This window comes from Ranitomeya imitator, chromosome 6 (genome assembly GCF_032444005.1).
Source record: "Ranitomeya imitator isolate aRanImi1 chromosome 6, aRanImi1.pri, whole genome shotgun sequence".
NCBI classification, from domain to species: Eukaryota; Metazoa; Chordata; class Amphibia; order Anura; family Dendrobatidae; genus Ranitomeya; species Ranitomeya imitator.
Window position 1 is genome coordinate 446,528,454 of NC_091287.1, and position 22,951 is coordinate 446,551,404.

Consider the following 22,951-nt stretch of genomic DNA (forward strand, 5'->3'; position numbering starts at 1 on the left):
GTCTTAAGGTACCTTCACACTAAACGATATCGCTAGCGATCCGTGACGTTGCAGCGTCCTCGCTAGCGATATCGTTCAGTTTGACACCCAGCAGCAATCAGAATCCTGCTGTGATGTCGTTGGTCGGGGCTAGAGGGCCAGCACTTTCTTTGGTCGCTGGCTCTCCCGCTGACATCGCTGAATCGGCGTGTGTGACACCGATTCAGCGATGTCTTCGCTGGTAACCAGGGTAAACATCGGGTTACTAAGCGCAGGGCCGCGCTTAGTAACCCGATGTTTACCCTGGATACCATCCTAAAAGTAAAAAAACAAACACTTCATACTTACCTTCCGCTGTCTGTCCCTCGGCGCTGTGCTTTCCTGCACTCACTGTGAGCACAGCGGCCGGAAAGCCGAGCGGTGATGTCACCGCTCTGCTTTCCGGCCGCTGTGTTCACAGCCAGTACAGAGAAGCAGAGCGCTGGGGACAGACAGCGGTAGGTAAGTATGTAGCGTTTGTTTTTTTTACTTTTAGGATGGTATCCAGGGTAAACATCGGGTTACTAAGCGCGGCCCTGCACTTAGTAACCCGATGTTTACCCTGGTTACCGGCATCGTTGGTCGCTGGAGAGCGGTCTGTGTGACAGCTCTCTAGCGACCAAACAGCGACACTGCAGCGATCCGGATCGCTGTCGGTATCGCTGCAGCGTCGCTTAGTGTGAAGGTACCTTTACGAATACCTACATTGGTTTTATTGTGAGGTACAACTTAAAAATGTGGCACTTAAATTGAAAAAGTTTATGCACCCCTGATCTAGATGGGCTCCTCTTGTAATAAATAAATGATTATTATAAATATATTTTATTACATCAGGGAGATTAATTTGTTGTTATTCCTACACATGCTTACAGTAGCTTGAGAAAGGATTCACCCACTTTGGCTTTTTACCTATTTTATTACATTACATTTTTTTTAAACATAAATATGGGTTCAAATAACTAAGAATTGGCATGTACATTTATGTGTTCACCCCTTTTGCTATGAAGCCCTTAAAAATTTCTGGTGCAAGCAATTCCCTTCATGAGTCACATACTTAGTGGCAGGAAGTCCCCCTGTGTACCATCTAAGTGTCACACGGTCTGTCAGTATATACACTTTACCTTTTCTGAAAGGCCACAGAGGCTGCAACACCAATAAGCAACAGGCACCACTGACCAAACACCATGAAGACCACGGAGATCTCCAAACAAGTCAGGGACAAGATTGTTGAGAAGTACAAGTCAGGGTTGGGTTATAAAAAAAAAAATAAAAAAAAAATAAAAAAAAAAATTATATATATATATATATATATATATATATATATATATATATATATATATATATATATATATATATATATATATATATACACATATATACACACACACAGGTATGTTGTGGTACCGTGTTCTTTCCATTTGATGATGATGGATTTGATGGTTCTCTGGGGGATCGTCAGAGATTGGGATATATATATACTAGACTGTGGCCCGATTCTAACGCATCGGGTATTCTAGAATATGCATGTCCCTGTAATATATGGACAATGATGATTCCAGAATTCGCGGCAGACTGTGTTCGTCGCTGATTGATCGAGGCAACCTTTATGACATCATCGTCGCCATGGCAACCATTATGACATCAACGTCGCTGTGCCCGTTGCTGATTGGTCGAGGCCTGGCGTATGACATCTACGTCGATACTGTGCCCGTCGCTGAATCAGAGACGCGGGATATCTACGTCCTTTATGACATCATCGTCAAGTGTCAGGAGGACTGATCAATATAGAAGTGTCAGGAGGACTGATCAATATAGAAGTGTCAGGAGGACTGATCAATATAGAAGTGTCAGGAGGACTGATCAATATAGAAGTGTCAGGAGGACTGATCAATATTGAAGTGTCAGGAGGACTGATCAATATTGAAGTGTCAGGAGGACTGATCAATATAGAAGGTCAGGAGGACTGATCAATATAGAAGTGTCAGGAGGACTGATCAATATAGAAGTGTCAGGAGGACTGATCAATATAGAAGTGTCAGGAGGACTGATCAATATAGAAGTGTCAGGAGGACTGATCAATATAGAAGTGTCAGGAGGACTGATCAATATAGAAGTGTCAGGAGGACTGATCAATATAGAAGTGTCAGGAGGACTGATCAATATAGAAGTGTCAGGAGGACTGATCAATATAGAAGAGTCAGGAGGACTGATCAATATAGAAGAGTCAGGAGGACTGATCAATATAGAGGTGTCAGGAGGACTGATCAATATAGAGGTGTCAGGAGGAATGATCAATATAGAAGTGTCAGGAGGACTGATCAATATAGAAGTGTCAGGAGGAATGATCAATATAGAGGTGTCAGGAGGACTGATCAATACAGAAGTGTCAGGAGGACTGATCAATATAGAAGTGTCAGGAGGACTGATCAATATAGAAGTGTCAGGAGGACTGATCAATATAGAAGTATCAGGAGGACTGATCAATATAGAAGTGTCAGGAGGACTGATCAATATAAAAGTGTCAGGAGGACTGATCAATATAGAAGTGTCAGGAGGACTGATCAATATAGAAGTGTCAGGAGGACTGATCAATATAAAAGTGTCAGGAGGACTGATCAATATAGAAGTGTCAGGAGGACTGATCAATATAGAAGTATCAGGAGGACTGATCAATATAGAAGTGTCAGGAGGACTGATCAATATAAAAGTGTCAGGAGGACTGATCAATATAGAAGTGTCAGGAGGACTGATCAATATAGAAGTGTCAGGAGGACTGATCAATATAGAAGTGTCAGGAGGACTGATCAATATAGAAGTGTCAGGAGGACTGATCAATATAGAAGTGTCAGGAGGACTGATCAATACAGAAGTGTCAGGAGGACTGATCAATATAGAAGTGTCAATCAGACTGGCGGCCTCGACCAATCAGAGAGCCGGGATTTCCAGGACAGACAGACAGACAGACAGACGGAAAAACCCTTAGACAATTATATATATATAGATTGATATATCCCAATCTCTGACGATCCCCCAGAGAACATCCATCATCATCAAATGGAAAGAACACGGTACCACAACATACCTGTCAAGAGAGGGCCTCCCACCAAAACTCTCAGCCCCAGCAAGGAGGGCATTAATCAGAGAGGCAGCACAGAGACCAAAGGTAACTCTGAAGGAGCTGCAGAGTTCTCAGGCAGAGACTGGAGTATCTGATCAAATGACCACAATAAGCCGCACACTCCATAGAGGTGGCATCTATGGAACAGAGGGTGGAAAAAAGCCTTTACTTACACACAAAAATTGTGAGACTCGTTTTGAGTTTGCCAAAAGACATGTGACAGACTCCTCAAATGTAAGGAGGAAGGTGCTGTGGTCAGATGAGACCAAAATTTAACTTTTTGGTCTCATTTACCAATGTAAATGTTATGTCTGGCTCCAAACCACCACAGCTTAGCACCCCAAGGACACCATCCCCACAGTGAGACACGGTGGTGGTGGTAGCATCATGCTTGTGGGGACGTTTTTTGACAGCAAAGAGGGAAAATGGTCCGAGTTGAGGAGAAATGGATAGTGCAAAATACAGGGATATTCTTGAGCATAACAGGTTTCAGTCTGTCAGTGATTTGAGATTGGCATGGAGCTTCACCTTCCAACAAGACAAAGCATACTGCAGTGTTACAGCAACACTCAAAGTGGTTTTAGGGGAAAAGCATAAAATGTTTTGGAGTGGCCTAGTCAAAGCCCAGACCTTAATCTAACTGAGAATCCTTGGTCAGACTTGAAGATTTCTGTTCACCAGAGGAAACCACCTAACTCGAAAGAGCTGGAGCAGTTTTGCCTTGAGGAATGGGCAAAAGTTCCAGTGGCAAGATGTGGAAAGCTCAAAGAGACGTATCCAAAGTGACTTCCAACTGTAATTGCCGCAAAAGGAGGCTCTACAAAGTACTGACTTTAGGGGGTGAATAGTTATGCACACTGAAGTTTTCAGTTATCTCGTTCTATTTGTTGTTTGCTTCACAATAAAAAGAAAACCAAATTCTCACAGTTGTAGGCATGTCCTTTACATAAAGAAACTGTAAAGAAAAAAAAAAAAAGTGAAATTCCAGGTTGAGGAGTAGCAAAACACAAAAATGCCAAGGGGGTGGTGGTCGGCAATACTTTCGTGAGCCACTGTATTTGTAGATTTCCACTCTAAACTAAAAACTGAGCACAAGGCCCACCTCCAACATTTCTCAGAAAACAGGGCTGTCATTTTCACAGGTTTTTAAACTATTTGACCCCACCGAGAAACAGACTCCTTAAAACTTTAGTGAGGTCTAGATAAAAAAAAAAATCTTGCTATTTAAATACAATACTCCAAGTCCCCTTCCTGATCTTTGGTATTGCAAAGAAGCGGAATACTTGACAACGTCAGATTTATAAAGCATAGTGCAGTGTATAAAACTGGGAAGGATGAGGCTTGATTGAAATCACACAACTGGTCCTCTGGCCTGGCAGCCAAGCTGTTAAATCACATCAAGGATGCTTGGTTAGGCACAGAACAACCTTGACATGTGTTCTCCACTCGTGACTAAAAGGTACAATGCTTACATGTTAAAAAAAATAAGAAAATCGAAGTAGATAAAGTAAACTGTAAATCATAAGACATGGCTGGAAAGCCAAGAGTTGTTTGCTCCATATGATAAGGAAAGCATTTCCCCTTGGTTAGGCTGTGATTGACTGCAGCGCTCATTGCTAGGCAGTTAGTGTTTAGTTCCCTGTTTATCAGACACCTTGCATGCATGCTGACGGAACGCATCAAAGCAGATGTTGCAACCCTTCAGCAAATCGTAGATCACAAGCGCTATGCTCTGCACTCACTCCGGAGGAGCCAGACAGTCTTTTCAAACAAGCGGACGGACCTCATACTTGACGGATGGATACTACTTCTGGCAGACACGTGCCTAATGATTTCTTATAAAACAACAGCAGGAGGTCATTTGCATTCATGTTTTGTGCAAGCTTTTGTGATGTGCCTTCAATGTGGAACAAAGTGGGGCAAACAGGAAAGTGCAAAGAGAAGTAAGCCACTGTACCATCACAGATGTGGAAAATACAAATAAAATTACTTGCCTGGGTCCCCCTGTCTGTGACCATAAGACCACCATCGCATCAATACTAAACCTTTAGTTATGTCCATACGAAGAGGGTAAGACTACAGCCATGCAATTCACATTAGGTTTTCGGATACAGTATATATCCTTCTTCAGGTATCGTAAAAACACAATTTTATAATACCTGAAGGATATACAGTTGTGGCCCAAATTATTGACACCCCTGCAATTCTGTCAGATAATACTCAGTTTCTTCCTGAAAATGATTGCAATCACAAATTCTTTGGTATTATTATCTTCATTTAATTTGTCTTAAATGAGAAAACACAAAAGAGAATGAAGCAAAACATTGATCATTTCACACAAAACTCCAAAAATGGGCCAGACAAAAGTATTGGCACCCTCAGCCTTATACTTGGTTGCACAACCTTTAGCCAAAATAACTGCGACCAACCGCTTCCGGTAACCATCAATGAGTTTCTTACAATGCTCTGCTGAAATTTTAGACCATTCTTCTTTGGCAAACTGCTCCAGATCCCTGATATTTGAAGGGTGCCTTCTCCAAACTGCCATTTTTAGATCTCTCCACACGTGTTCTATGGGATTCAGGTCTGGACTCATTGCTGGCCACCTTAGAAGTCTCCAGTGCTTTCTCTCAAACCATTTTCTAGTGCTTTTTGAAGTGTGTTTTGGGTCATTGTCCTGCTGGAAGACCCATGACCTCTGAGGGAGACCCAGCTTTCTCACACTGGGCCCTACATTATGCTTCAAAATTTGTTGGTAGTCTTCAGACTTCATAATGCCATGCACACGGTCAAGCAGTCCAGTGCCAGAGGCAGCAAAGCAACCCCAGAACATCAGGGAACCTCCGCCATGTTTGACTGTAGGGACCGTGTTCTTTTCTTTGAATGCCTTTTTTTTTCTCCTGTAAACTCTATGTTGATGCCTTTGCCCAAAAAGCTCTACGTTTGTCTCATCTGACCAGAGAACATTCTTCCAAAATGTTTTAGACTTTTTCAGGTAAGTTTTGGCAAACTCCAGCCTGGCTTTTTTATGTCTCGGGGTAAGAAGTGGGGTCTTCCTGGGTCTCCTACCATACAGTCCCTTTTCATTCAGACGCCGACGGATAGTACGGGTTGACACTGTTGTACCCTCGGACTGCAAGGCAGCTTGAACTTGTTTGGATGTTAGTCGAGGTTCTTTATCCAACATCTGCACAATCTTGCGTGGAAATCTCTTGTCAATTTTTCTTTTCCGTCCACATCTAGGGAGGTTAGCCACAGTGCCATGGGCTTTAAACTTCTTGATGACACTGCGCATGGTAGACACAGGAACATTCAGGTCTTTGGAGATGGACTTGTAGTCCTCAGACAGTTCTTTGGTCTTCTTTCTTTTCTCCATGCTCAATGTGGTACACACAAGGACACAGGACAGAGGTTGAGTCAACTTTAATCCATGTCAACTGGTTGCAAGTGTGATTTAGTTATTGCCAACACCTGTTAGGTGCCACAGGTAAGTTACAGGTGCTGTTAATTGCACAAATTAGAGAAGCATCACATGATTTTTCGAACAGTGCCAATACTTTTGTCCATCCCTTTTTTTATGTTTGGTGTGGAATTATATCCAATTTGGCTTTAGGACAATTCTTTTTGTGTTTTTTCATTTAAGGCAAATTAAATGAAGATAATAAAGAATTTGTGTTTGCAATCATTTTCAGGAAGAAACTGAGTAATTGACAGAATTGCAGGGGTGTCAATACTTTTGGCCACAACTGTAATACTGTATCCGAAAACGCGTTGTATCTTCTATCAATTAGTAAAGAAAAAAAAATCAAAATATCATCTTTGGATGCGAGTCCTGGGCAGCGCTGCCGTTCATGGGCTGGATGTGTTTGTTTTGATTTACTTGTCCTGTGTGAGCCTGTGGTTGGCTCTTTTACTTGGATCCTCCCGATGCAAGCCCGTTCCATTGAAAAGTACCGTATTTTTCGGACTATAAGACGCACCGGACCATAAGACGCACCCCAAATTTGGGGTGAAAATTGCAGAAAAAAAAGATTTTTTTATAAGATGGGGGTCCGTCTTATTGTCCGAATTTACAGTATCTTACCTGAGGGCTGGCGGTGGCAGAGCAGGGTCACAGGAGGCAAGGTGTCGGCAGAGGTGGGGTGATGCTGGGATGAGGAGGTGCTGGGATGAGAAGGTGCTGGGATCAGGAGGTGCTGGGATCAGGAGGTGCTGGGATCAGGAGGTGCAGTGAGAGGTATGGCGTGAGAGGGGTCCCAGGCTTACCGTGCAGGCAATGCAGGCTTACCGTGGCAGCAGAGGTGCGGTGGCAGAGGTGTGGTGGCAGAGGTGCGGTGGCAGAGCTGCGGCGGCAGAGGAGGCGCAGTAAGCAGGGTCCCTTTCCCCGGTATGGTGATGCAGCAGCCCGGTAGGCAGCAGAGCCGGGTGAATCCTGTTATCGGTGGGCGCAGCCATCTTCGCGGCGGCCATTTTCCTGAAGCCCCGGGAAGCAGAGCGCTCCATCTGCGGACGCGCGGCCTCAGGAAAATGGCCGCCACCACCGATAACAGGATTCACCCGGCTCTGCTGCATACCGGGCTGCGCCTCCTCTGCCGCCACACCTCTGCCACCGCACCTCTGCCGCCACGGTAAGCCTGCATTGCGACTATTAGACACACACCCTATTTTCCCCCCTTTTTTTGGGGGGGAAAAAGTGCGTCTTGTAGTCCGAAAAATACGGTATCTCAGAGGAATTGTTTGAGGATACACGATCTAAAGCCATATCAGTCTTCCACCAGGTGAGTGCTTGAAGTTGTGCACCCATCAAAGACTATTATATATTGTGTTTACGCACTTAGGGTGCCTCGTTTTGTCTGTTCTTCTCTCCCAAACAGGGATTTTTTTGTATAATGTCCTAGATAGGACATTCCAAAGACGGCTCATATTTTGGCTTAAATCATAACTCCCGGTGCTTTAATTGAAAAGTTTCCATAAATGTGTCAATCATAACAGAGTTTCAGGGAGAAATCCTCAGCTAAATAAAGTCATCAAATGTGCACTTACCGTGTCGTCAAGGCCGTCAATATGCAGGACCACGGTTTTGGCACGTTTATTTGTTGCTCCGAGGAAGAACTGGGCCTTCCGCCGTCTGGAGTTCATCTCATTCGTACAGTCTCCATCCGCTGTGCTGGATGACTGTAGAAGATCATAGACTTCTCTAGCAAGTAGTTGTGTGTCCCCTGGTGTGGTGGTCCTGCATAAAGACAAAACTTTTCATATTACATACTACATATACAGCTCATTGACTTTAAAGGGATTGACCAGAAAATGAACCATTTAATAGCAGACTATATGCTGAAGGGCTCATGCTCATCTGTAAGGCTGGGTTCACACTGCGTTAGTGTGACCCGTTTAAAGGACTACGTTACCCCGCGGCATAACGCGGTGTAACGTAGTCCGTTAACGCCGCCATTACCTTCAATGGCGGACGCATCGCTAGCAAACGCCCACAATGTGCGTGCGCTAGCAATGTGCCGTCATTGAGTGACGGACCCGAGACGCGGGCTGCAGCTTTTCCGGGTCCGTCACTGCTAGCGCAGATGGAGCTAGCAGATGCTTCATCTGCGCTAGCGCTGTGCAAACGTTGGCACTTGTGTTAGTGCAGTCCGTTTAACGGATGTGTTGAATGGACTGCACTAACGCAGTGTGAACTTAGCCTAAGGAAAATGGACGAGTGCCATCCAATTAAAAAAAAAAATAAAATAAAAATACATGGCACCAATGTTAAGCTATGAGTCACAGCTCATCTGCGATTTTTTTTTTCTCAGTTGAAATTGGACTGAGAGAAGAAAAAAAAAAAATTGCAGCATGCTGCAATTGTCCTCGTATCTCGGACGAGACTCACCATTGCATGTCAATGGGTGTGGGCAAAAAATAAATAAATTAAAAAAACGTCACTCGGACTATGAAAGTGCCGTGTAATTTTTACACACCTATGTCCTTTGAAAAAAGCTGGCAATTCATCAGCCGAGTACAGTAAAATCACAGCCTGACCCAACAAAATTGGATAGAATAAATAGATGACTCGAGCATAAGCCGGGTATCCATTGTCCCCTCATCCCAATCCTGGTATGTATAGCCCCCCCGGGGCAATGACTTGTGTATAAGCTGAGGGGCATGCATTTTCAGCACTGAAAAAGTGCTGAAAAACTCAGCATATACACATGTATACATGGTAACCAGAAAGGAGAAGCTGGCGGCTGGAGGCAGATGTTTATAGCCTGGGAAGGGGGTAATAACCATGGATCTTCCAAGGTTATTAATATCAGCTCACAACAGCATACTTAGGCTTTCCTGGCTATTAAAACGGATGCCCCCCCCCCACAAAAAAAAAAAAAAAAAAAGTGTAGGGTCCTCCTATATTTAATTACCAACAAAGGCTATGCAGACAGCTGTGAGCTGATATTAATAGCCTAGGAAGGGGCCATAGATATTAGCCCCCTCTCAGAGTAGAGGCAACAGCTTTTAGCCGCCCAAGAAATGGTGCATCCTTAAGATGCGTTAAATTTGGCACTTAGCCTCGCTAATCCCTCTTGCCCTGGAGCAAGGGAGGTGATAGTTGGGGAGGAGGGTAATGTCAACTTTTGTATTGTCAGGTGTTTGTTAGGAAATCAGTGTATGTGTTGCGGCTGTCGAACAGCCACGAGACATGCAGCCACAAAGCCACAATGACTCAAACAGAGTATCTTCAGCGTGCTTGAATCCTATTAGCACACGAGTGTGCTCAGATAACGCCTTATCCGAGCATGCTCGCTCATCACTAGTTCTGAGGTAAGAAAAGGCCGCTCACACTACTTTCCACCCTGTCCATCTGATCTAATACTGGAGATACCATAGGTGCTGAGGTAAGAAGCTGCTCACACTACTGTCCACCCTGTGTGATCCTTTACTGGAGATAACAGAGGTGTCGAGGTAAGAAGAGGCTGCTTACACTACTGTCCATCTTGCCTTTCTGATCTAATACTGAAGAGAGCACAAGTGTCGAAGTAAGAAAAGGTTGCTCATGCTGCTGTCTATCTGATCTAAAACGGGAGATACCAGAGGTGCTGAGGTAAGAAGAGGCTGCTTACACTGCTGTCCACCCTGTCTATCTGATCTAATACTGGAGATACCAGGTGCTGAGGTAAGAAGAGGCTGCTCAAGCTGCTGTCCACCATTTCGGTCTGATCTAATACTGAAGATACCAGGTGCTGAGGTGAGAAGAGGCTGCTCACACTTCTGTACATCCTGCCTATCTGAACTAATACTGGAGATATCAGAGATGCTGAGGTAAGAAGAGGCTGCTCGCATTTCTGTACATCCTGTCTATCTGATCTAATACAGGAGATACCAGAGGTGCCAAGATAAAATCAGACAGACAGGGTGGACAGCAGCATGAGCAGCCTCTTCTTACCTCAGCACCTCTGGGGTCTTCAGTATTAGAAGAAGCTGCTCACACTGCTGTCCACCTTGTGTCTGTCTGATCTAATACTGAAGATACCAGATGTGCTCAGGTAAAAGGCCTCTCACTTCTGTATGCACCGTCTTCCTGAATAACAATACAAGCATCTCCAGATCACAGCACAGGAGCTTCCTGCTGAACATGGTCACAGGCCTCAGTTCTAACATTCTAGGACAAGTTTCTAACAGTGTAACAAGGCAGCGGCCATTTTAACTCTATAGTCGTTACCTCGCTAGACAAAAACTATTGTGATTTGCTAGCTAAATGTATTCACCCTACAATCAAAGTAATATCAGTGAACAGATGAGCAACATTTTTAGAAAATTAAGAAAAAGGAAACTCCATGGAAAAGCAAAATTGACTAATAACTACAAAGGACTATAAAATAATAAAAAGTAGGAAAAAATGATATCAAGTAGATCAGCATATTTGACTATCAGTTACAAAATATATATAAAAAAAATAGTGTAAGCCAAATTCAGTACAAAAAAACAACAACTTTAAGTGAATGTCATCAGTGACGCTAGAGAATACTACTTGTGTGATGCTGAAGACATTTGCACCTTTAAGGCTAGGTTCACACTAGCGTTGCGCCGCCCTGCGTCGGCGACGCAACGCGCGACGCACGTAAAAACGCGCGCAAACGCGCGCGTTTTGCGACGCGTGCGTCGTTTTTGACGAAAATCGGACGCACAGAAAATGCTACATGTAGCGTTTTCTTGCGTCCGACGCTAGCGTCGGAAACGACGCACGTGGCGAAAAACGCCACCAAAACAACGCACGCGTCCCCTATGTTAAACATAGGGGCGCGTCGCCGCTGCGTCGCCGCTGCGTCGCCGGCGCAACAGCGACGCACATTGGCGGAACGCCAATGTGAACGTACCTTAAGGGACAGCTGATAATTAAACTTGTACTGCACTAATGTTCTTAATTACTCTAAATGAATGCTAATTTAGAAGAACAGATTACAGCGGTGGATTTTCTTCAGCTTGTTACAAAGGCAGATGATATTTCCTAGGCTTAGACTATTTTTTTTTTTCACGGATCGTTATTTAACACGTCGATTATCTAAAGCTATAGAAGGGGGGGGAGGGGGGTGGTAAGTTAATTAAAAAACTTTAGCCTTTGGAATCTAAAACAAATCTATTACCCGAGGGAACGTCCTTCTTTACAGGCCATAAAATTCAATTATTAAATCGGAGTTGAGGCTGCTAGCTTTAATGTAGTTCATATGGACACATTAAAATGTGTGAAGCATGCAGAAATACCAGCATTGACAAACTCCTCTGCTCTTTATTATGCTCAGCATCGCATGTGCTCAGTGTTATTTCTGCATGGAACTGTGGAAGGTGTCACTTCTGCTCTTCCGAAAAGTCAAGGAAATATGTCTTTAAGCTTGACTTGAAGTCAGACTTGACATTCTAGGTTTCTGCTGACAAAGAGTTCCCAAGTTGACATAACATAAATGTCTTGAAAGTTTAGTTTCCTTGTGGAAACCAGATTAGCCCTCCAGTGCCGGGGGCCTGCAAAAACAAGGAAAACATTTCTCCATACAAGAAGAGTGCAGTCAAGCAGACGACCAGGGCTGAAGGGGTTAATGGAGGGAAAGGTCTCGCGGCAGGAAAGGCATTGTTCAGATACACTCGCCCAAATAGAAATGAGTTGTGGCAGAAATTTATTAAAACTAGGGGTAATTGGGAAGTAAACCATAGGCGGAGGAGGCATATTTAACCTAGGAAAAGTAATCGTTAATCTTCTCCTTAACCTTTACGCCGTCTCTATGATCCGCGCGCGGCTCGTGACATTTTTTTGAATGTCACCAGAATTTCATTTACCGTCGCGTCACTCGCCCTAAAATAGAATGGACGCGCGCTTATCAGGACAGATCAATCAGTTATATGTTCTCACAGATATTATTATCAGCTTCAAAGTCTACCATGATTTTGTTTTATTGAAAATCGTAACGTACGGGGCTCATTATACCCCATGAGAGGCAGGAAACGTTCTGCAGTAGGAAATGGCGCTAAGATTAGTCAAACAGTCACCCACACTGATATAAGGAATCAGAATAAACCTACACATGTAGACTGGCTAATAAGTGTGCGTGCGTGCGTGCGTGCGTTGTATATATACAGTACAGTTATTAGAAAAACAAAATTAATAATCTTGCAATTTTCAGTAGGCTCCTTATCTGCAGAGGCAGGATTACACTGGCAGGTAACTCCCCTATACCCAGCAGACAATGCAGGTTCCACCAATCATAGCAGGCGATGTCACAGCTGACCCTGCTCCCCTCCTTCACGATGACCTTTGCACACGCTCTTTAGATGCATCAATACAAAAGATAGGGTTCAGAGTCCGAGTCTGTTCATTGTGGCTAATGTGTGTTTTTTCCTGAAATAAGAAGTTAGGCCCAGATTCATTAAGATTGGAGTTTCGTACCCCAGTCTTAATTAGGGGTGTCCAGGAGTAAGATGCACACGTCACTTAATGATTTCAGCCGATCGTATCATCGGTGTGAGCCTTACCAGAAATGTCACTCCAGTCAACAGACTTCGGCTTTGGAATAATGATGTAAGACTCATCCCATTTCGTACTGTGCCTGGAGATCAGTCACTTCTAACTTAACAGACGCTGCAGTAAAATGGTTTCTTTTTCCAAAATTGTGCAAAAGTTGCAACAATTAAAAAAACCCTTATAACTAGTGATGGGCGAGTGTACTCGTTGCTCAGGTGATCTCTGAGTATTTATGATTGCTTGGAGATTAAGTTTTCATCTCCCCAGCTGAATGATTTACAGCTACTAGCCAGCTTGATTACATGTGGGGATTCCCTAGCAACCAGGCAACCCCCACATGTACTCAGCCTGGCTAGTAGCTGTAAATCATTCAGCTGCCGTGATGAAAACTAAATCTCCGAGCACTAAAAAATACTCGGAGGTCACCCGAGCAACGAGTACACTCGCTTATCACTACTTATAACATGACTGCAATTAGTGATTACAACTTTAGAAGGTACGGTTAGCCAGATTTTCCCAAGAGTCCTCAAAGCTGGGATGACTTACTGAAGAGTAGGTGAATAACATTTAAAGGGGTCATCTCACAATAGGTGGAGGTCTCTATCTCCAGATGGGTGCTTTTCCTAATGTCACTGGTGCTGGACCTCGGAAGACAGGAAAGTTGGACATGCATGAGCCGCCTCTCTCCACTACCTGCCATGGGAGTGCGGAATACAGCTGAGCCAGGCGCAGAGGTGGCACCCGCATCCATGACACATCTATGGGATACCATGTGGATCTACAGTAAATATATGTTGTAAGATGGCCCCTTTTAGGTGGCATTACACTTTTGACAGCTGTTGGCCAATAGATTGCTTGTCTGACAGGTATTTATACTGATCCCTCCATATGTAATTGTTTCTTTCCTGCAATTTCCCCATACAGGCCAGTAATATAATGGTTGAATGTGGTTCCGGCAGAGACACTACTGCTCTGTAGTAAAGACTGGATTCTCGTGGCATGCTTCACAGGTTTTTGCTTTGATCGGACATAGGTGGTTTGAGGAGTCGTCGTATCAGGGCCAGGGCAGCATGCCGCAGTGTGCACTGCGTCACAGACCCCAACAGCGTGCTGACGAAGCCAAGGCGGTGAAACGCGTGTCGGGGCCTTCCTTGCCCTGCTCGCACGCCTGCACCTTATTTCATCATGTCCCAAGGTATTATTATATAGCTATCGCTAGCCTATATTCATTATAGTCTATCTTGGGTGTCATCTAATTTTATGTGCATTTAACCAATGGCTATATGCACACAGAGCATCCTAATATCAGGCTTCCATGCCTGACCTCACTGATCATTAGGTATTCTCATGGCTCTGTGATTCTTTTTGCCTATTTCACATAGCAGCTGCTACTTAAGGACTTGTGTTTTTCTTACCAGTTCATCTTCACCAATTTTATGCACTGGCTTTTTTAGCTGTTGTCATCTTCTCACTTTAATACCTTTTGTCGATTATAATTGTTCAATAAATTTTGTATTGATTTGAATGAAACCCCTATTTTTGTATGGATCTTGTGTAAACAGCTACTTTCTGAGTGACTGATCATATTTACATCTTTGACTCAATTATCCTAATTGTTAGTTGGTTTTATGGCATATTATCTTTGTTAGGTCTATGAGCTGTAATAGAGATCTAGCGGTATTGCCCGCTGACGTGTGCTTGTCGTAGCAAAGCCTCCTCAATCTATTTGGCTGCTAAATTGCAATTACCTATAGAGGTGAAGAGATTTTACCTGCACCTCGCAACACATCACATGATATTCGCGAGATGTAACTTACTTCTGAATGATGTTTTGCAAGCTCAACATCATTCCCAATTCGCTGCTCATCTTTTCTCGGTTGGCGCGGCATTCTGCCAAATATCGCAAAGCCTGAAATTAAAAGAAAAAAGTTAAATTACTAGAGAAAAACAAACAAGAGGAGAGCAACAATCCAAAACGCGTAGCAATTTAGTGTAACATAGTAATGGATAATATATTAGATTGTGCACTGTATACAAAAACACTGGGGTGCATTAAAAGAGGTCTGGATACACATGATGAGAGCATTATACTGCCTCTGTACAAATCCCCGGTTAGACCGCACATGGAGTACTGTGTACAATTTTGGGCGCCGATGCTCAGGAAGGATATTATCAAACTAGAGCGAGTTCAAAGGAGGGCAACAAAATTAATAAAGGGGATGGGGGAACTACAATACACAGAGAGATTAGCAAAATTAGGATTATTTAGTCTATATAAAAGACGACTGAGGGGTGATCTAATCTAGTATATAATTGTCTAAGGGTCACTTCCGTCTGTCCTTCTTTCTGTCGCGGATATTCATTGGTCGCGGCCTCTGTCTGTCATGGAAATCCAAGTCCCTGATTGGTCGTGGCAAAACGCCCACGACCATTGCCACGACCAATCAGCGACGGGCGCAGTCCGGTGGCAACATGGCCGCTCCTTCCTCCCCGCAGTCAGTGCCCGCTCCATACTCCCCTCCAGTCAGCGCTCACACAGGGTTAATGGCAGCGCTAATGGACCGCGTTATGCCGCGGTGTAACGCACTCCATTAACGCTGCTATTAACCCTGTGTGACCAACTTTTTTACTATTGATGCGGCCTATGCAGCATCAATAGTAAAAAGATCTAATGTTAAAAATAATAATAATAAAAAAAAAAAAAAAATCATCATATACTCACCTTCCAGAGCCTTTCCCGTTCCCATTCTTCTTTTAATAATAATCTTTATTTTTTTTTATTTTTATATAGCGCTAACATATTCCGCAGCGCTTTACAGTTTGGCAAACATTATCATCACTGTCCCTGATGGGGCTCACATTCTTTTCTGCCTTTCTGATGTTTTTCTTGGCCTGCCACTTCTGGCCTTAACAAGAACTGTACCTGTGTTCTTCCATTTCCTTACTATGTTCCTCACAGTGGAAATTGACAGGTTAAATCTCTGAGACAGCTTTTTGTATCCTTCCCCTGAACAACTATGTTGAATAATCTTTGTTTTCAGATCAATAGACAGTTGTTTTGAGGAGCCCATGATGCCACTCTTCAGAGGAGATTCAAACAGGAGAACAACTTGCAAGGGGTTTTTGATTCACCCTTTCCTTACCCGCTGGCTGCATGCTGGCTGCAATATTGGATTGAAGTTCATTATCTGTCCTCCGTAGTACATGCCTGCACAAGGCAATCTTGCCTTGCGCAGGCGTGTACTATGAAGGACAGAGAATGAACTTCAATCCAATATTGCAGCCAGCGGGTAAGGAAAGGGTTAATCAAAAACCAAAAAACCCCGCCTCCATGGCTGAAGATTGTTCCCTCCAAATCCAGGTGACAGTGTCCCTTTAACTTAGTAGAATAAAGGCTGTATATGTGTAACATTCACAATGCCATGCTCTTCCAGAGGTTTCTGTAGGATTAGTGGGCAGTTTCTCTCCTGTATTATCACAGACGCTCGCTTTACTTACGCAGTTCTCAAAACTGAATTTGACTCCGCAGAGGTCCCAGCCTCTTCTTCACGGCAAAAATGTTACAACATGAACAGAGTTGAGAAAAAGACCTTAATCCTATTGTTCTACAAACCTATGAATACAGAATCAACCCCTTCAGTGCCAAGTCCAAGAAGTTAGACAATATGTTTGATTGTTTGGAGTGGAATAGATCTGCACAACACAAGAAGAATGTGAATCTAAGTGTGAGGAGGAGGAAGGGCAAGCAGACAAGAAAATGAAAGTGAAACTTTGAGCACAATACTGCAGCATAGCCACAGACAGACAAGTCTGGATCTGTTTGTGTGTACGATCTGAGGTTTATTACATTCTTTCCTTATAATGGCAGCAGGCCGTAAAAGAGACCCAGTTTGGGAATATTTTAATGAAGCTCCTTCGCCTATCGGTAAGGCAGGCATGCGTGCAAAATGCAAACGATGCAACAAAGAGATGCAAGGCCTGGTGGCGCGAATGAGGCAACATCATGAGAAGTGCGGTGATGAAGATGACCAAAGAAACACTTCTGAACAGGCAGGATCTTCAGGTTGGTAAACATTTTTATTGAATCCTATTTCTAAAGACTGAACTGTCATGTGTGAGAAAAATTATATTTCTTATTATTACTGCATGTTACTGTCATTTGGTACAGTTATGAAGAAAAACAAATATTCCTTTTGGGGCAGGGGCAGTGATGTGTTGTGTACAATAAGCAGAAATTGTATAAACAATAAAATAACAGCATTGACTTTTTTGTTTAGGGGAATTCATGGATTCTGGAAACTATCCACCTCCAAGATCACCATCATCCTGTTCTACAGTTTCAGAGTTATCCATCCAGGATAGTGCTTCATTAGCAGCAGCATCATCATCAGACACCCACAGCCACATATCACCATCACCCAAAAGGAAGAAAAAACCTTTACCTCCTGGAACCACCATAGATAGGTTTGTGATAAGAACTAGCAGATTAGAAAAAGAGTTGATTGATGAAAAAATTGCCCAGTTTATTTATGCAACGAACTCTTCTTTCCGTCTGACTGAGAACCCACATTTCATTAATATGGTTCAGTCACTGAGACCAGGATACAGTCCACCCAGCAGAGCTGATGTTGCAGGGAAACTGCTGGATCAAGTGTATGACAGAGAAATGGAGCAATGTGCAACAGCTCTGGAGGGTAAAATTGTTAACCTAAGTATTGATGGGTGGAGTAATGTCCACAATGATCCTATTGTATGTGCTTGTATAACAACCGAAGAAGGTAAAGTCTTCCTTGCACAAACAACTGATACGTCAGGAAATGCACACACAGCAGAATACTTACAAGAAGTGGCAGTAAAAGCTATAACGACATATGAACAAAAATTCAAATGTCTAGTACGCAGTTTGGTCACTGACAATGCTGCAAACGTATCCAAGACGAGAAGAGATTTAGAAGAGCAGGGAGGGAATACAAAGCTGCTAATAACATATGGTTGCAGTGCTCATTTGCTGCACCTCTTAGCCAAAGACTTAAGTGTTCCAGAAATAAAGGCTAATGTTGTTGAAATTGCTAAATACTTCCGTAATAATCATTTTGCTGCAGCAGCTCTGAAAAAGATGGGTGGAACCAAGCTAACGCTCCCACAAGATGTTAGATGGAACTCTGTGGTGGACTGTTTTGAGCAGTGTATCAAAAACTGGCCTATTCTGATGACACTTTGTGAAGAAAATCGAGATAAAATAGATGGCACTGTCACGGCCAAAATCCTCAACATTGGGCTTAAGAGAAATGTTGAACATATGCTGAGCTTCCTGAAACCCATCTCTCAAGCTTTAAACAAAATACAGAAAAATAGCTGTTTTATTGCGGATGCTGTTGAAATTTGGAAGGAACTGAGTGAACACTTAAAAACAGAACTACACATGGACAGAATTAAATTACAAGCAGTAAACAAACGAATGGGACAAGCACTGACTCCAGCTCATTTTTTGGCAAATATTGTCAATATCCAGGATTATTTTTCTCCTTCCTAAGTACAACAGAACAGTGGTGTCCAAATATGAATGATTAACCCATTAAACTGGGGAGAAAAAAGTAATATAAAAAGTGATTCTAAAAATCTTCATCTACTTGCATGTTAAAGTAGCAAGAACTAGTTTAGGTAGAAACTATGATTTAAATCACTGATTTAAATCAAGCCTTACTGACTAGTGATTTAAATTGTGATTTAAATCAGTTAGATTTAAATCAAATCCACCCTGCCACTTTCAGTAGCTTTTCTCATGATTGCATACACCTGGCTATGAAGTTCAAAGCTCAATGAGGTTAGAAAACCAAAAAAAGTGCTTTAGTAAGTCAGTAAAAAGTAGGTAGGAGTATTTAAAGCAAGAAAATGATAAGGGTGTCCATACTTATGCACCTGTCAAATTTTGTTTGAATGCAGATTGTACATTTTCTGTTAGAACAATAAACCTCATTTCAAGGCAGAAACATTACTGTGTCCAACAGTTATTAGATATATGAAACTGAAATAGCTGTTGCAAAAAAAACAATTTTTATAAAACATTAAGCTTAAGATTAATAGGGGTGCCCAAACTTGTTCATATAACTGTAACAATTTTTTATTTTAATTCTTTTCTTAAACAGGGATATGATGCCCACATTGCTATATACTATGCGGGCCGGGAAATATACTACGCGGGCCGGGCAATATACTACATGGACATGCATATTCTAGAATACCCGATGCGTTAGAATCGGGCCACCATCTAGTGTGGGTATATGAAGCCTCTACATTCTGGTGCATTATACGGGCACACAATAAGGAGAGCCTTTGACCGGCATGGCTCCCTCCAGTAACTTACTGTATACACACACTTCAGAACTGTAAACTCTTTAGAGCTGCTGATTTCCTCTTTAAAAACAAAAAAAAAATATTCATGATGCTAATAAAAGGAGAGCGAGTGCTGACACCGCTGGAACGAAGCCGGCACGGGAGTAGTAGTGGACAAGCCCTTTAAATATAAAGCACACACATTGCCAGGATAGAGCTTAAAAGCGTCCACTTCTTTGCCTGCAGCACCCCTCTGTGACCCATTAGCTCAGCAAACAACTATCCTCAAATAAATGGGGCAGGCTGCAGGCGGTGCACTGCTGTGAATGGATGACATTAGTGCTGCGGGTGATCGAGTTCAGCCGTCAGACCCCACTGATCATACAGTTATGGCATTTACCCACACACCCCTGACCGCACAATCACTGGCTAGCAGACCAGGATTAGATTTCAAGGACAGCCCTGAAGGATTATAGTAACCCAAGTATAGTTTCTACATACATCTTATGAATGGCCTGCCCTCCCTACAATTACTACGCTGTGCCAACCAGCACCCACTGTGCCATTTCATGTCCTAGTCTGGGAACAACGCTCTGTACCGCGTACTCAATGTGATTTGCCTGCAGGTCAGCGCACATTGGTACTGAGAAGGCGATAGAGTCAGAGGGGATATTCTTTTTAAAATGTAATTCTGCAAAAGGCTTGTACAGCTCTAAAATAATAAACTGAGCCGCTCCTTACCCTCTCCAGAGCTATCCCTGCCTCGCTGTCCCTGTGTTTGCTGCAGCAGTGACTTCACAGTGCTCATAAACGCTGCAGCCAATCACTGGGCTCAGCGACTGAAGCTTTTTACATCACCAGTGATTGGCTGCAGCGGTTGTGACAAATGTAGATGTAACATGTGCTCCATTTTGCTACACTAAAAGTGGCCATAAGCACTTAATGGCCGACACTAGCTTTTTTCTAAAGACAGGAATGTTCAGCTGAGTTGACATTCAAACAATATTGACCCCTATAGAGGGGCATTGTTTCTCTCAAATGCATGTACGGTATTTTGCACTAAATATTAGCAGTAGTTTGCAAGACCTGATTGCATGTACACCGCCTATCCATGTTATTCAATAAATGGCGCTACATAAGTAAGCATAATAAATAATCTATGCTTTACTAACCCTCCCAATATACAGGTCCTTCTCAAAAAATTAGCATATAGTGTTAAATTTCATTATTTACCATAATGTAATGATTACAATTAAACTTTCATATATTATAGATTCATTATCCACCAACTGAAATTTGTCAGGTCTTTTATTGTTTTAATACTGATGATTTTGGCATACAACTCCTGATAACCCAAAAAACCTGTCTCAATAAATTAGCATATTTCACCCATCCAATCAAATAAAAGTGTTTTTTAATAACAAACAAAAAAAACAACAAATAATAATGTTCAGTTATGCACTCAATACTTGGTCGGGAATCCTTTGGCAGAAATGACTGCTTCAATGCGGCGTGGCATGGAGGCAATCAGCCTGTGACACTGCTGAGATGTTATGGAGGCCCAGGATGCTTCAATAGCGGCCTTAAGCTCATCCAGAGTGTTGGGTCTTGCGTCTCTCAACTTTCTCTTCACAATATCCCACAGATTCTCTATGGGGTTCAGGTCAGGAGAGTTGGCAGGCCAATTGAGCACAGTAATACCATGGTCAGTAAACCATTTACCAGTGGTTTTGGCACTGTGAGCAGGTGCCAGGTCGTGCTGAAAAATGAAATCTTCATCTCCATAAAGCATTTCAGCCGATGGAAGCATGAAGTGCTCCAAAATCTCCTGATAGCTAGCTGCATTGACCCTGCCCTTGATGAAACACAGTGGACCAACACCAGCAGCTGACATGGCACCCCACACCATCACTGACTGTGGGTACTTGACACTGGACTTCAGGCATTTTGGCATTTCCTTCTCCCCAGTCTTCCTCCAGACTCTGGCACCTTGATTTCCGAATGACATGCAAAATTTGCTTTCATCAGAAAAAAGTACTTGGGACCACTTAGCAACAGTCCAGTGCTGCTTCTCTGTAGCCCAGGTCAGGCGCCTCTGCCGCTGTTTATGGTTCAAAAGTGGCTTTACCTGGGGAATGCGGCACCTGTAGCCCATTTCCTGCACACGCCTGTGCACGGTGGCTCTGGATGTTTCCACACCAGACTCAGTCCACTGCTTCCTCAGGTTCCCCAAGGTCTGGAATCGGTCCTTCTCCACAATCTTTCTCAGGGTCCGGTCTCCTCTTCTCGTTGTACAGCGTTTTCTGCCACATTGTTTCCTTCCAACAGACTTACCATTGAGGTGCCCTGATACAGCACTCTGGGAACAGCCTATTTGTTGAGAAATTTCTTTCTGGGTCTTACCCTCTTGCTTGAGGGTGTCAATGATGGCCTTCTTGACATCTGTCAGGTCGCTAGTCTTACCCATGATGGGGGTTTTGAGTAATGAACCAGGCAGGGAGTTTATAAAAGCCTCAGGTATCTTTTGCATGTGTTTAGAGTTAATTAGTTGATTCAGAAGATTAGGGTAATAGGTCGTTTAGAGAACCTTTTCTTGATATGCTAATTTATTGAGACAGGTTTTTTGGGTTATCAGGAGTTGTATGCCAAAATCATCAGTATTAAAACAATAAAAGACCTGACAAATTTCAGTTGGTGGATAATGAATCTATAATATATGAAAGTTTAATTGTAATCATTACATTATGGTAAATAATGAAATTTAACACTATATGCTAATTTTTTGAGAAGGACCTGTAGATAGCACACGCCGCTGAACTCCGCGATTGTCTGCAGTGCTGGCGACATGGAGAGAAACTACAAACTGGAGCAGTGGTGGCGATTTGTGCTTTACTCACTCTGCCGGGGTCTGGTGCCAGATTGGCCATTATTTTGTAACAAACTGCACCGGAGGATACAACATTGATGGATCAGGGCCATAGTTTTTGCACTCACCAGAAGAGCGGAGTAAACCACGGGAGGACTGGGATGGTCGAGGAATAGGATGAGGCCCGGCAGGCAGCCTTGGTCTTGTACAATGGCTCGGCGGTTTAAAGGATCCGAAGCCAAGTCTCGCAGCTGATTGACAACCGCTAATGCATCAGGCTCCCCGCTCATTTTCAGATGATGTCTTTATGCCATATGCACAGAATACCTAAAGAGATAGAAAAAAAAAAAAGTCAAAATACAATTCTCGGGTATTTCACCCTTGATGATGGAAAAGCTATCTATAGGTCGTGCAATTGGTGAAAAACAGGATGCACGTAAAAAAATAAATAAATGGCAGACTCAAAATTTGTTGCATAACCCTCTTGAAACGGCAGCCCCACATTTTATGCTGCTGGACATTCATTGAGGATTAGGGATAGATCTCCTGGGACCCAAGTCATCTAGATCGATCCGCAGGGCTTCCGCCTCCATATAAAAGTGCATGGATCCGAGGACCC

The 22,951-nt window shown here is 43.1% G+C and overlaps 1 protein-coding gene across 2 annotated transcripts in view; it reads right to left on the reverse strand.

Annotated features, from left to right (window-relative positions):
- The window catches only part of ARMC1 (armadillo repeat containing 1), a 39,060-nt gene that overhangs the window by 10,914 nt on the left and 5,195 nt on the right, over positions 1-22,951 (reverse strand). For both annotated transcript variants that reach the window (XM_069731414.1, XM_069731415.1), the window contains exons 2-4: positions 22,461-22,659; positions 14,951-15,042; positions 8,180-8,369 (exon numbers count right to left, since the gene is read on the reverse strand). In XM_069731414.1, the coding sequence (XP_069587515.1) occupies positions 8,180-8,369; positions 14,951-15,042; positions 22,461-22,622 (444 nt within the window). In that variant the 5' untranslated portion in view covers positions 22,623-22,659. The remainder of the gene's footprint in view (positions 1-8,179; positions 8,370-14,950; positions 15,043-22,460; positions 22,660-22,951) is intronic.